The 15,162-nt window shown below is 31.9% G+C and overlaps 5 protein-coding genes across 5 annotated transcripts; 2 read left to right on the plus strand and 3 right to left on the minus strand.

Moving 5' to 3' along the window:
* Positions 1–316: 316 nt before the first annotated feature.
* On the minus strand, positions 317–2,287 carry TBLA0C05480 (MCT family MFS transporter; the record flags this gene model as incomplete). Its single annotated transcript, XM_004179817.1, has 1 exon — positions 317–2,287. The coding sequence occupies one exon, from the start codon at positions 2,285–2,287 to the stop codon at positions 317–319; it is 1,971 nt and encodes a 656-aa protein (XP_004179865.1).
* Positions 2,288–2,893: 606 nt separating this feature from the next.
* Positions 2,894–5,770, minus strand: MSH1 (mismatch repair ATPase MSH1; the record flags this gene model as incomplete). The annotated part of the gene is made up of 1 exon (XM_004179818.1): positions 2,894–5,770. The coding sequence occupies one exon, from the start codon at positions 5,768–5,770 to the stop codon at positions 2,894–2,896; it is 2,877 nt and encodes a 958-aa protein (XP_004179866.1).
* Positions 5,771–6,012: 242 nt separating this feature from the next.
* On the minus strand, positions 6,013–9,663 carry SET1 (histone methyltransferase SET1; the record flags this gene model as incomplete). The annotated part of the gene is made up of 1 exon (XM_004179819.1): positions 6,013–9,663. One exon carries the CDS (start codon positions 9,661–9,663, stop codon positions 6,013–6,015), a length of 3,651 nt encoding a protein of 1,216 aa, XP_004179867.1.
* A 532-nt stretch (positions 9,664–10,195) lies between these two features.
* Positions 10,196–11,686, plus strand: ORC6 (origin recognition complex subunit 6; the record flags this gene model as incomplete). The annotated part of the gene is made up of 1 exon (XM_004179820.1): positions 10,196–11,686. The coding sequence occupies one exon, from the start codon at positions 10,196–10,198 to the stop codon at positions 11,684–11,686; it is 1,491 nt and encodes a 496-aa protein (XP_004179868.1).
* Positions 11,687–12,117: 431 nt separating this feature from the next.
* On the plus strand, positions 12,118–15,135 carry NMA111 (Nma111p; the record flags this gene model as incomplete). The annotated part of the gene is made up of 1 exon (XM_004179821.1): positions 12,118–15,135. The coding sequence occupies one exon, from the start codon at positions 12,118–12,120 to the stop codon at positions 15,133–15,135; it is 3,018 nt and encodes a 1,005-aa protein (XP_004179869.1).
* Positions 15,136–15,162: the final 27 nt, after the last annotated feature.

A 15,162-nucleotide genomic window follows, 5' to 3' on the forward strand; every position in this document is an offset into this window, starting at 1 on the left:
CATTCTTTTTTTAATTAATGATTACGAATTTTCGTACTTTGTTGTCTAGTGATCCAATAGGAATGTCTAGAAAAATTACCGTAAATAGATCTACTTCCGTTTCTAGGGAATTTCATAGATAAGGCATACAATAATATCGTGACATTATTGATAACTATTCAAAAGAATGCACAGTTAAACATTATAAATGATAGAACCTATATATTATAAAACAAATCTATAAATGTTTAATTACGTAGATATGTATGAATATGAATATGCAAGGATGATGAGTAAAAAGAGACTGGGAATTTAGAAAGAGAGTATACTAGAGAGTTCAAACTTTCATCGGGTAAAACATTCTAATAAAGAATTTCTTGATTCCTCCTCCTAAAAGAAGAACATACTTTACTTTTCTTTTTTCTAAAATATCATATTCTTGTTCCGATATTTTAGATGACAAATCTTTGTGAAGATTGTCTAATGATTTTAAAGTTTCAGTTTGTCTATCTTTTAACTTATTGTTTACTGATAAAGAACGTAAACAACATACTAGACATAATGCAACAAAAATACAAAGACCAGCAAATATTTGGGTGTGAATATAAGGGTTGGAAACTGGCTTTTTTATTTTTAACGCTTGAGCAATGACTTCACAAACTAAGAAGAAAGGACTACTAAAATAATTGACAAATGCCCAAGCAGTTAAGAATTCTTCAGGAGCAACCACATCAGCAATTAATACCGTACTCATTACATTAGCTACACCGATACATGAACCAAGGCAAATAGCTAAGAAAATTAATTGTAAAAAAGTATGGGCTGGTATCCAGAAAGCAAAGAAAAAAATTGTCAAACAAAGTGTTAAAACTACAGTGATATTAATTCTCCCTACACGATCACCTACTAACCCCATAATTGGCCTGCCTATAGCCTGACAGCCGTTTACAATGGCTGTTATTGTAGAACCATCATGTTGCGACATACCTCTCGCGACAACATATGAAGACAAAGTAAATATCATTAAATTATAGGCAAAAAGAGCAAATGTAAACCAAACAGTAACTAACCAAACAACTGGCCTCCTTATGACATTCAAATCAAACATTACTTTGAATTCATTTTTAATTTTCGACTTAGATCTAAAACCAATTGGATGCTCTTTATGATAGGGTTTTATCAGAATAGCAGAAATGGCACAAGCGACGACACAAGTAATGCAAAACACTCTTAGACATTGCCTCGTTCCATTATTATCTTGAATCATCTTATTTGCTGCAAGACTATAGGTGACACCGCCCGCCCCTGTACCAATCATAGATATCCCCATTGCAACAGCTCTTTTCTTTAAGAACCAACCCGGAATAACCGTAGTAGCGGGGATGGCAATAAAGCTATAACTCGCTCCAACAAGAGCACCTTGAGTTAGATATAATTCCCATAATCTTGTGCTATAAGAAGACATTAGAAATCCTGCCAATAGCATCATTATACCGATCCACATAGTTAGTTTGATACCAATAATTTTCATGGTAATCATCCCAATGGGTGATAATAAAGGACCCAAACAAATAGTAAGGCCTGCAATTAAACAATAATCATATTCAGTTGCACCTTTAAAGGTGTTATTATTCAAATAAAACGCTAAAAAGACACCAAATCCTGAATTACACCCCCAAGTGGAAAACATGGCAAGAAATGTACAAAAAGTAGAAACCCAACCATACCCACCATCGGGAGGTAGGTCGGTAGTTCCTGAATCATATGTCGAGGGGAATACTTTCTCAAGGATGTTCATACGAGAAAGAAGTGTTTTTTGTGAGGCTTCTTTTCGCTTTTTCCCTAAATTGGAACCATCTTTATTACTAGTCTCTGCATTACTATTGACGCATGAATCTTCGATAGCGTCATCATTAATAGAACTTGGATATTCTAAAATGTATGAGCTTAATCTTGTGGCATCACCTAATTCAAATTTTGCTTTTAATAAATTTTCAACATTACTTTCCTCTTTGTAAGTTTGTTCGTTATCATCATTGACTGCGTCTCTAATACTAACGATATGATGACTAATTGTCTGCTTCAATGAAGTAATCTTCGATAAATTTGTCATCGTGGTAAAGTTTGAAGTATTAGAGAAAGTGTGAGCCAACGAGATAGGATGTTCTTTATCAGTAGTTTTATCTCCATTAGTTAATATAGAAGGATTTTCTTGCTTAGTGTAAACTCTGGGGAATGATTCTGCAGATGGATAACTACTATTAATGGAGAAATCTTCCGAATCCCTACTAATATTGATGCTAGTCATAGTTGGAGTGTTTTAATTTATTATTTTTTTCTGTCGATAGTGCTTTCAATACCTAATGCTTTCAATAGTATATCCAGTTGCAAAACTTTCTTGTAAAAATTATTATAAAACTAATGTGTAATTATTTTTCTAGTTATAATATTAACTAAATATACATACCATACAATGTCTTCAAAAAACGTTTAAATTATGATTAAACAATATAACTAATTACCATTATTCGATTGCTTTCTGAAATTCTTATTCATTTACTATTTGAAATTTCTGGAATGCTTTTGTCCAATTGAATTTTGGACTTCTTTTAGCATGCCAAAATTGTCATCTCCAGAATTAGTAACAAAAATTGTAAAGATAAAAGAGAAATTCAGAAATGCAGCAATTTCCCCGCTAAAATAGACTCCACTAGATCTGTCCGAGAATGCCGACATTTCTGGATTTCTCCAGATTTCGGCTCGGTCGGATAAGCAAAATCTCGGCCGAGATTGCGGCTGAAGTTTTTCTCGAGAGTTGATTAACACAATGCATGATAAATATACAGAAAAAGAAGGAAAGATATATATGTATATATGCTATAAGCATATACATAAGGATAAAAATATTAATACCTTAAGTTTGCTGTAACAACTCTTTAGCTTCTTGGATTGCTTGCTCGGGAAACCCAGCTGCTTGAGCAACTTTCAAAGCATCTGAGCTTTTACATATACCTTCTTTCAAACGATGATTATACACAAATGTTCCATTTTTATTTTCTAAAATAGAACTCTTGAAGAATTTGACATTGTCTTTAACGTCTTTACTAGTTTCTTTTGTGAGGAGCTCTTTTAATTCTTCTCCAAAATGAGTTGCAAATAAAGTTCGACATTTATTATGCGTTATTAGATATTTTATAGTTGCATAAGCAATACTGACCCCTTCCTTACCGCTGGTACCTCTTCCAATCTCATCCAAAATGGCCAAGGAATTTGGTGTAGCGCCTTTTAAAATAAAGGATGTTTCAATCATCTCTACCATAAACGTACTCATTTCATTATACAAATCATCGGCAGTACCTACTCTACTAAATATTTTATCTGTTATACCAATATGTGCACTTGTGCAAGGAACAAAACAGCCAATTTGAGCTAAAATGACTATAATAGCATTTTGTCTTAAAAATGTCGATTTACCACCCATATTAGGACCAGTTATTACCCAAAGATTTTGCTTTTCTAAATTACAATCATTTGATACAAAATTAGTTAGCGTCTTGGAAGATAATCCATCTTCTACCATTAGGTGTCTTCCTCCAATAATCTCCAGTTTATTACTCTTATCAAGTTTAGGTTTAACTAACCCTTTCTCCTTTGCTAGAACAGAAAATGACACTAAAACATCCAAATACGATAAATTATATGCAATTTGTCTTATAGTCTTACTCATCGATACAAATTGTTTCTTATATCTGTCAATAATAGCATTTTCTTCATTTCTAATCTTCCATGCAGATAGTTCAATCTTTAAAGCTAAATCAGTCCATGATTTATGTGATAACCATTTATTTTGTGACAAGTTTTGTAGAATCTTAAATGGTTCACCATCAATAATACCTTGGTCACTCTTTATAAATTCATTGATTCGCTTAGAATTTGTTGGAGAACATCTAACGTATAATGCATATTCATTGGTCTGTTTTTGCTTTAATTCAACACTTTTAGCATTATATTCTTTGAGTAAAATATCTTCATATTTACTTAATAAATTATCTTTCCCTTTTTGTAAAATTTCATATTCTTTATACAATTTTTCTAAAATAGGACTATAATTAGGATCAAGTAGAAAATTTGATTTATTATAATTGATTTTATTATTATTATCAGTATTCTCAGAAGCTGTATTTATATTTTCATCAACAAAAGTAGGAATATCAACTGTTGGCAATATACCTTTCAAGATTTCTTCTATAAGAAGATTATCAAATATCAAATTTTCAATGATTTCATCAAGTAATTTACGGGTCATTTGATTACAATCACAATCTTTCAAAAGCATGGCAATTTGATTTGAAGATTTTAAAGATTGTGCCACTTGGATTAACTCTTCAGCCCCACCTTGTCCAAAACTAAATTTTTGGATTATACGGAATAAATCTTGAATATCTTTTAATTGACTTATAATCATATTTTGAATATGGTTATTTCCTAAAAAATAAGTGACAATCTTTTGTCTTTTCTTAATTTCTTTTAAATCAAGAGATGGCCCTGATAACCACATAGTTAAAAGACGGCTACCAGCAGGTGTCACTACTCGTTTTACTGTCGATAGTAAAGAACCCTTTCTACTATTAGTTCTCATAGTGGAATGTACTTCCAAGGAATTCATAGTTCTAGAATCAATTTGCATCATAGAATTTAAAAGTTGCTTCTCTGGCAACTGAAAATTTATGGAGATATCCGGTAAATGTTCTTGAACATATATTAATATATTTTTCAAAGATGCAATTTCCTTTTGGCTAAATGTTTCAAAATATATATCTAATTGTTTTTCATTTTTCTTGTCAGTAAATAGCTTATAAAAATCTGATATTTTAAAATGCTGACTAGGAGTTTTTTGATATTTTAAAAAGTATTTTTTTAATTCTACAAGGGGAGAAAACCATTTTCCAGATTCAAGAGAAGCTACCTCAAATGAGTCATCCAATAAGATCTCCTTTGGTTTAATACGAGATATTACTGTTGTTAATTCTTCTAAAATGACTTCTTGAGTATATAATTCTCCAGTAGTAATATCACACCAACATAAACCAACTTTCATATTAGGATCTGATAGTTTAGTAGTACAATTCTCAGGTAATTCAATATTTAAAAGATACGTATTTTCATTAAAATGTTCAAATGCTTCATCAATAAAGGTTCCCGGTGTAACAATTCGTGCCACTTTTCTACGAATTTTGTTTGTTTCGTTATCGGAAATCCCCTCGTCTTTATATTGTTCTGCAATTGTGACACTATATCCATGTTGATTTACAAGTATTTTTAAATATCTCCCTAGTTGATTCACTGGAAAACCAGCAAATGCAATCCTTCCGAATTTATACTGCTTACTTGTTAAGGTAATATTTAAATCTGGTGCATATTTTGTTGCATGCTCAAAATATAATTCATAAAAGGATCCTACCTGTGTTAACACAACATGGTCTTTATAATGATCCATTAAAGTCCGAACGTATTGCAAAGACTCAGGCAATCGTACAGGTGCTACAGTATCATTCTGGTATTGTAACTCATTTCGAATGAGTTTAATATTACCATTAGTAGGAACAATGGGATCTAGAATTATAGTTTTTTCCTTTTTGTCAAATAATGTGACATCTGTCTTTTTACCGGGTTTATCAACTGTAATCAATAAATTTGTCACTGTGACTTTTCCAATTGGTTTATAAGTTGTATGATTGTATCTAATGAATAATCCAGGACATAATTTCACCGGCTTTCTTAAAAGTAGCATAGTATATGCACTACCTATACAATCTTATTGATTGACCGGTTTTCTCTAGATATCTTCACAGGATAGAACTTCGATGGTTAACGGCATCTATAATTTTCTATCGCGTTAAATAGAATTTACCAAACACGGAAAATGTGTGACATATAGCTTAAACTTGTTTCAATGAATAAATAAAACGTTTAAAAGAATAAATAGGTAAAATTAATACAGAAGGATATATCTTTATAGATGTAAATAAAATGCTAGTTTAAGAATCCTTTGCAAGATGGTGCACCACAGTAGCAAGGCAATCTTTCTTCGGCATCAATTTCTCTTTCAAACTTATAATCGTAAGTCAATTCTTCATTCAAACCAATATCTCGAAGAGCATAAATGACAATTCTTTTCATACCACCAACCTTAATAATCTTAGCAGTACAGCTTGGCTCACATGAATGATTAATAAATCTTGCTATACCACCTCGTTTTGTGGCATCAATAACTGTATTTTCATCGATTCTAAACAGGTAACTAGAACCGATACCACCTTTGATGTATCGTTTCTCTCGCATTTCAGAAACAGGTTGACGGATTCTCTCGCCAACATATTCAATAACCATTTCCTTTGCAGTAATTGGTTCTAATGCATATAACCCCCAGTTGTGGATTGCCGAACGTGCAAACGTCACTGGCTTTTTCCTTTTGTTTAATTGATTTAGAGATAATAGTTCTGACTCTGTACCTATCGCTGCCCTTTGAGCATCTATATCTTGTTGGAACCTTCTATTGATAGCTCTATTAATTCTTGATGAGGAAATATCAGGGGTCGTATTTTCAGGAACATCTGGTAATTCAGAATCTTTTCTGAGAAGTTCTTGTGTAGATTCTCTTTCTTCTGAGTGATGATCAACTGTATTCAACGGTTCATTACGTCTACGACGATGTGGTAAATATGATACTTTGATTTCATCATCAATTTTTTTCATCCCTTGAGCCACAAATGGTGTTTTCATATTAACAAAATATTCAGGCAATGCCTCATCATTTAAGAGTTTATAAGTATCGGTAGATGCTTTTTTATTTATGCTTTGTCTACGGTCTTTCCAACAATCATATTCAATTAATGTAGTATATGCTGGGTTACTTTTTTCCACATTTGCTCCAACAATACTTTTCAACAACTCTAAATCTTCTTCATCTTTAACAGCATTCTGTAAGTCATGAATATTAAGCTTCAGTGATTTATCAAATATGTTAAATTCATCCTCATATACAGGCTCTGGAAATGCAGTAGTAGAAGGTAAGTACAATGACTGAGCTTCCTCAATTTCTTTATCATTTACTTCAATATTCTCTTTTTCGTTAGACAATTCAATTATTTTTTTTTTGTCTATGTATTCAGAATCTGGTTCCGGGGTTGTTAATTCACTGTCAGGACCTCTTCTTGAATCATCAGAAGCATGTTTTGACGAAGGTTCACTCTCATCAGCCAATTCAGTGTAAAGTTCTGGCTCAGAAGGTTGAGAATGATCATCCTCTTGTTGGTCATCCTCCATTTCTTCATCTAGATCATCTTCAGAGGAAGATTTGTAATGATCGTCCAATGTAGCTGCCAAACTTTGTTCTGCATTTGTGGATTCATCTTCATTAAACATATGTGACATAGGGGTCATCCCATTGTTTAACTTTCTTGATTTTCTTTTTTTGTCATTGACATCTGATAATGACATTTGTCTCCTTTTGAGAGCTCTTCTTCTGGATGCACTATTTGAAGCTGAATAACCACCGTAGAGTTGGAAAATATCTAAATTAGAATTATTCTCATCATTTCTTTTCTTCTCTTGTGCTTCTGCTATCTCTCTTAAGTGTTTTTGTCTTTGAATTTCACGTTTCTGTTTCTCAGCCAATAAGTTTGGAAATTTTTCAGGATTTAATGTGTCAAACACTGCAGGTCCAATAGTTTTTTTTCTAATATCCATATGTAAAGCTGAAGACAAGTCTTTTAGAATTATTTTAACTGCAGCTTTCAATAAATCATCTTTTGATTCATACGTTGGAACAGGTTTTCCATTAATGCCGGAATCTGCAGATTTCTCTGTAGGAGATACAGTGGAGCTCAGTGATGATTTCAAACGGCGGAAAGGAGGAGGCTCCACTAATTCTAATCGAACATTAATGTATGAATTTTTTTGTCTTGATAATAGCTTGAGTGTCCCTTGTTCCATATCAAAACAATTCTGAGCGCTTTTCAAATCGTTAAATGTAACAAATATACCTGCACTTATATCTAAGACACGACTCCAACGATACTTCCTTAGTTGAATTTTAAAATCTTCCACTCTTAAACGATGTATAGTAGCAAATCTTCTACCAACAAATATAGCCGGTTTATAATTCAATTGCTTATGTATTTCTTCATGGAAGAGTCTCTTTTTCCATTGTGTGGAATCACTTTCATGGGATTGATTATTTAAAGAAGTATTATTTGTAGAACTGTTGGTATCTTTCGAGGACGAGTTATTAATAGAATTAGTATTAGAGATTTTATCTTTATTTGAGTTAGAAATTGCAGTGGCTTGCGAACTTCTTAAATTTTGTTCAATTATTTTCTGTTTCATTTCAAGTAATTTATTGTTTTCATTTAATTCAACCTTAAATTTTTTCCCTAATATATAACAATCAGACTGTTGATAAGCTTTATATGCCTTGTAAGCATTCCTAATACCAACCATTTGATTATGACTTTGCCCATTGTTATTACTATCAATTGCGTTATCGCTGATTGAATCAAATCGAATTAAAAATAAGTGTAAAGGTAGTGCATTATTTGGATCAATTAATGACTCAAAATGTGATATAGAACCAAAAGTTTTGAAATAATTCTTAATAGATAATGGTTGAACAGACACAAAATTTTCGGAAATTGAATTCGAAGTTAAATCTGGCGATAAATAAACAATGATTTCATTTGGAGGAATTGGACCAAGAGAATGTTTATCATATGGGAGATGTGGGATAATCTTTAATGTAGGCCTTGGATATCTTGGTCTTGTAGGTTTAAGAGGGATACGATTAGTCCTAGGGTCTTTCGAAGGAATATTAGGTGTTCTTGGCGTTATCATTGATCGCAGTTTACCGGTAGAGTTATCACTAGTTAAGATAAAACCAGCCCGCGGTATATTTTTATCTTTTTCATTTTCATGCCAATTTTTCATTAAATCTTTATGTATTAATGTTTTAGAAAGAGGATTGAAGTAATGGTATTTAGACGTAAATAGTTCATTATTATTGTACTTCAAAATAGGTTTAGGCCTTCTCAAAATTGGGTCATTATTATTATTAGTTCTTGATCCAGTAGAATGAAGCACTGGCGCCTTTGGTGGATTAAAATAGCGAGTTGAAGAGTTACTATCCTTACTATTTGTTAAAGTTGAAGTTCCATTAGAAGATGTACGATGTGTGTCATATCTGGTTCTATTTACATCACGACTAGAAGAGTTGTTAGTTTTTGAGTAATAGTTACCTTCATTTCTGTAAGAACTATCTTCGGGATTGGAATGATAACTGTGTCTCTCTTGAGGTACATAATCATAACGTGAATGATTCTTTTTAGGACGCGAGTAATCTTTATGATAAGAACTACTGTTGTATGTATTTTTTTTGTTATTTGAAATTTTAGTATTACTATTGTTGTTATTGCTTTTATGATTATTATGCAAATTGTGAGAATTATCCTCTTGATAATTCATAGAGCGCTGGTAGGGTCTCACATCATCAACGCTAATATTTTGATTGGCTATAGCAGCCTCATAACGAGAAGCTTTTGGCTGCTGTTGGCGGCGATGATACGAGAATGAATGTTTAGAGCTAGCCTCATAGGGCGTATTTCGAGAACGTCGATGGTAGCCAGACATATGAAGATCACCTACAGCGTATACAATATGTTATAATATATGTTAAGAGTGTGAGATGCAAAAGATAGTTTCTTTAGCTAACTGTTTTATTATCTAGTTGATTCTATTGAGATTGCTTTAAACAAATTCATAGATAGCTAATTCGTACTGAAGAAAAGCACAAGGTCCGAAATGCGATGTATCGTGTGCGATGATAGGGCTTATAAGCCGTGTGGTTAGGGTTATGCTGAGTTTTAATAAGTGAAGTAATTAACTGACAAAAGTTGATAAATAATATCTATAATTATATAGAAACGATTGATTATCCTTATAGTTGACCTTTTTTCTAATTTTCCATGTTTGAAGGTTTTTTTATTCTAAGAACGAAGAATGTCACAATGAAGAGAAGCTACAGCGTAAAAAAAAATAGCCTTATGATGAAAAAAAACAAATAAGAATATAAAAAAATATTGAGATTGCGATATAATTTGTGGAAAAAGTTGGCTTTGACATTAATTAAGATCAAATATTTTACTATAATAAGTTAAGAATAATGTCAGGGAAGCAGATGCAACAAAGTGTCAAGGATCTACTAAATATTTCAGATCTCGAAGACCCACCAAAGGAAATTACACCATCTATTTTAAAGAAGATTATTGGTGCTACTAATAGACTGTACAACTCATCAATTAATAAAGTGATGCTAAAGAATGATGAAGAACCTGCAAGATCTTTTATTTGTGCTTATCTTTCTATTGAGCGACTAGATGAAAAATTGAAATTAAATATTCCATACTATATAGACAAAATTCCATTAGATCCCAAAAAATCAAAACATTTAATTAATTTATTTAAATATCAAGTAATTCAATCATCACCGATGAAAGATTTTAGTTGGACTCCAAGCTCAAGTCCTGTTAAGAATTTGAGGAAATCTCCAATAAAAAATTCTGGTTCTTTTACAAGTAGAGATCCAAATGAATTAAAAAAAGAATTATTTGGTGATAAAAATTTGAAAACACCTGTGAAAAGAACGCCGTTTCTTTCCCCATCAAAATATACTACAACACCAAAATTGGCGGGTGATGATTCTAATACTCAAAGGAAGACAAGAAGAAAATTAGCATTCGAAGAAGAAAATGAAGATGATGTGGCAGATATTGTTAATACAATTTCATCCCCAAATAAAAATAAAGATACAAGCTTGAGAAGATCTCCCAGAAAAAACTTAAGGAATTTTAAAGATACTTCAGATAATACCATTCATGATGAATATGATGATCTTCAGTCAGATTATTCCAATTATAAGTCTTCTGATGATCAATCTATGGCAGAAGAAGAAGAAATTACAGATAATGTAACAGATGATGAATTATTAAAAGATTTGAACTCCGAAGAGTCCAAAGTAACAGATGAAGTAGTAGATCCTCCAAAACGTAAGCGTGGCCGTCCAAGAACTAGAGATTTGGAAGGATCATCAACAAAGTCTAATAAAATACGAAAAATACCAAATAATAGATCATCAAGAAACGAACAAAGTCTATTGCATAGAAGGTATCATAAAGTTACAGCTTCTGAATTAATTGCTTTATGTAATAATTTCGAATTACCAAAAGAAACTGCATATCAATTATTGGATTTTTACCTAGAAAACTCTACTTATCTTGTATGTACATGGCAATTAGCTTGTGGATTGGTTCTAAACTGTACGTTAATTGTATTTCATGATAAATTCAGGAAGGATCCAAGAATTGAACATTTAATATTTCAAAAGATGATCACCTTAATGCGTTCCAATTCTATTAATGACGTAATAGAATGTTATACTTTAGTGAAAGAATTAATATCTGGTGAAGAATGGTACCGTGATCTCCAAACAAAATATAATTGTTTTGATGGTGCTACATATGTCGAAATGATTTCCACGAAATTAGGATCAATGTTACAATCAGATAACATCCTAGTAACGACAGAACAGTATGCAAATTGGAAACATCGTATTTTGCAAGATCTGTCTTTACGCGATCCATCTTTTAATGCTTAACTAGGATATATATATATATATATATATATACCTTGTATAATTATATTATATCCCATTAATATAGTAAATGTATAAGATCGGCACACAACTACATTTCTGAAATAAAACATTTTGCTTTACGACTGGTTCCTATAGTAAATTTTAGCCATGTTATTATAGTAATTTTGATAGCGCCTCTCTCCACATTAATTTTTGCCAAAATTTTCAAATTTTAGCGCCTTTGAAATTTTTCCGTATTCCGATGAATCTAAATTTAATAGAAGTTTGGTTTATAATAGCTAAAAATACTTAGTAATTTTTTCTACAAAAATAAAAACTCTTGATTGTTTTATACTTATGGAATAAAATAAAGTTGGACAGTTTATAGATAAAAATAGGATTGAACTATATTTTTTATTTAAAAATTACGACTAATATAAAGAATATTACACATGACAAATAATCTAAGTAACAAAAGATCTATTTCTAATATTTTAAACCCAGAAGATGCACAAAGCGTTACCAAGAAGCAAAATGGTTTAAAGACAAACCAAGTAGATTCTATGGTAAATGGTATTTCTGGTGATGATGAATTCATGGACGATATCGAGGATTCATGTGTCGTTGTAGAATATCTAAACGAGAACATGCCTATATCTGAAAATAATGAAAATTACATCAAATGGCAAAATACAATTTCAAATGTTGTCAAATCGGTTGTCTCAATCCATTTTTCTCAAGTTACTCCATTTGACTCAGAATCAGCTCTAGTATCTGAAGCAACTGGGTTTGTTGTTGATGCAAAATTAGGTATCATATTGACTAATAGACATGTTGTTGGACCAGGTCCATTTGTTGGTTATGCTGTGTTTGATAACCATGAAGAATGTGATGTGATCCCAATCTATAGAGATCCCGTACATGATTTTGGTTTTTTGAAATTCGATCCTCAACAAATAAAATATATGGATATTCAAGCATTAAAATTAAAGCCAACATTAGCAAAAGTAGGCTCTGAGATTAGAGTGGTTGGTAATGATGCTGGGGAAAAGTTAAGTATTCTTGCGGGTTTTATCAGTAGATTGGATAGAAATGCACCAGATTATGGTGAGCTAACATACAATGATTTTAATACAGAATATATCCAGGCTGCCGCTTCTGCATCAGGTGGTTCTAGTGGTTCTCCGGTGGTTAATATTGACGGTTACGCTGTTGCTTTACAGGCAGGTGGTTCTACAGAAGCTTCTACTGATTTCTTTTTGCCTTTAGATAGAATTTTAAGAGCATTAAAATGCGTTCAAAATAAGCAAGCTATCACACGTGGTAGTATACAAGTACAATGGCTATTGAAACCGTATGATGAGTGTAAAAGATTAGGCTTAACTCCTGAACGTGAAAGTGAGGCACGTAGATTATTTCCTGGTAAAATTGGCCTATTAGTGGCGGAAACTATTTTGAAGAAGGGTCCTGCTGATGAAAAAATAAAAGAGGGTGATATCCTTATATCTATTAATAATACTCATATTTCTTCTTTTATTGAAGTTGATGATATCTTTGATTCTAATGTTGGAAATACATTGGAAATTGTATTACAGCGTGGTGGTAAAGACCATACAATTAATTGTAAAGTTGGCGATCTGCACGATATTACACCAGCAAAATATGTTGAAGTTTGTGGTGCAACTTTTAATGAGCTATCATATCAAATGGCAAGATTTTATGGTATTAAAGCAGAAGGTGTATTTCTAAGTAGCCCTTCGACTTCTTTTAATTTTGATAATAATGATCGTCTGGGATGGATTATTGATACTGTTGATAACAGAAATACTCCAAATATAGCTACCTTTATTGAAGTAATGAAGACTATTCCAGATAAGCAGCGGATTACAATTAAATATCATCATCTAACAGATCAACATACTCAACATGTCAAATCTATATGTGTTGATCGCCATTGGTGTAGCGAATTTAGATTGTATGAACGTAATGATGAAACTGGAATTTGGGATTATACAAATATTGCAGATCCAATTCCTCCAGAACCACTTAAACCCCATTCAGCAAAATTCATTGGCATTGCCCTCGATAACAGTGATATTAGTAAGCTATCACATTCATTATGTATGGTTACAACTACTTCATCTATTCCTCTTGATTCAGTTTCTGCTGAAACTTTAACTACATCTGGTCTAATTGTCGATGCTGAACATGGCTTTGTGTTAGCATCTCGTAGAGTTATTCCTCATGATTGCTTGGATATCTATGTTACATTTGCTGACTCCGTGATCATTCCTGCCAATATCGAATTTTTACATCCAACTCAAAATTATGCCATTCTTAAATATGACACTTCACTAATCAAGGCTGACATAATTACTCCAAAATTAAGTACAAAGAGAATGTGCAGAGGTGATAAGCCACATTTTATCGGATTTACTCATAATAATCGTCTAGTTACTTCGCCCACAACTGTTACTGATATTTCATCTGTAAGTATTCCAAGTAATTTAATTCCTAGATACAGAGCCACAAATCTGGAAGCAATCTCAATTGACTGTAATGTTAGTACCAAATGTAATTCTGGTATTTTAACTGATTCGGATGGAACAATAAGAGCATTATGGTTATCATTCCTTGGCGAAAGACAAGAAAATAAAGAAAAAGTCTATTTGATGGGTTTAGATATAGTTGATTGTATTGAAATCATTGAATTGTTGAAGAAGGATATTAAACCAAAAGTAAGTATTGTTGATGCTGAATTTGGGTCTATTTCTATTTTAAATGCCAGAATTAGAGGTGTTCCTGAAGAATGGATTTCTAGAATGGAAAAGCAATCCAACAATAGATTGCAATTTATTACCGTTACAAGAATATCATTTTCGACTAATAAAATAAATTTAAAAACTGGTGATGTGATTTTAGCTGTTAATGATAAATTAGTTACTGAATTGAGTCAAATGAACGGTGTAGTTAGAGATAAGTTAAATTTGACTTCCTTACCTCCGTTATGCTTTAAAGTTGTGCGTGACGGGAAAGTAATTGATTTAAATATTGAAACTGTTGAAGTTACAGATACAAATCATATTGGTATATTTTCAGGTTGTATTTTACAAGCCCCACATCATGCAGTAAGACAATCCATGATTAACATTCCAAGTGAAGTATATTGTACTTTTAGAGGTGAATCTTCTCCTGCTCTTCAATATGGTATTCAAACAACAAATTTTATTACACATGTAAATGATATTGAAACCCCAAACTTAGAGATATTTTTAGATGTTGTTAGGAAAATCCCAAATAATAGTTATTGTAACGTCAGATTAATGACATTTGACAATGTTCCATTTGCTATTTCATTGAAGACTAATTATCATTATTTCCCAACCGCCGAATTGAAGAAAGACTTAAATTCAGGCAAATGGACCGTTCACGAGATTACTAAAACGAATGAAAAAAATAAGCCCACTTAAATTAATTAAATATTTGTAATTTAATAT

Source organism: Henningerozyma blattae, chromosome 3 (assembly GCF_000315915.1).
Source record: "Henningerozyma blattae CBS 6284 chromosome 3, complete genome".
NCBI classification, from domain to species: Eukaryota; Fungi; Ascomycota; class Saccharomycetes; order Saccharomycetales; family Saccharomycetaceae; genus Henningerozyma; species Henningerozyma blattae.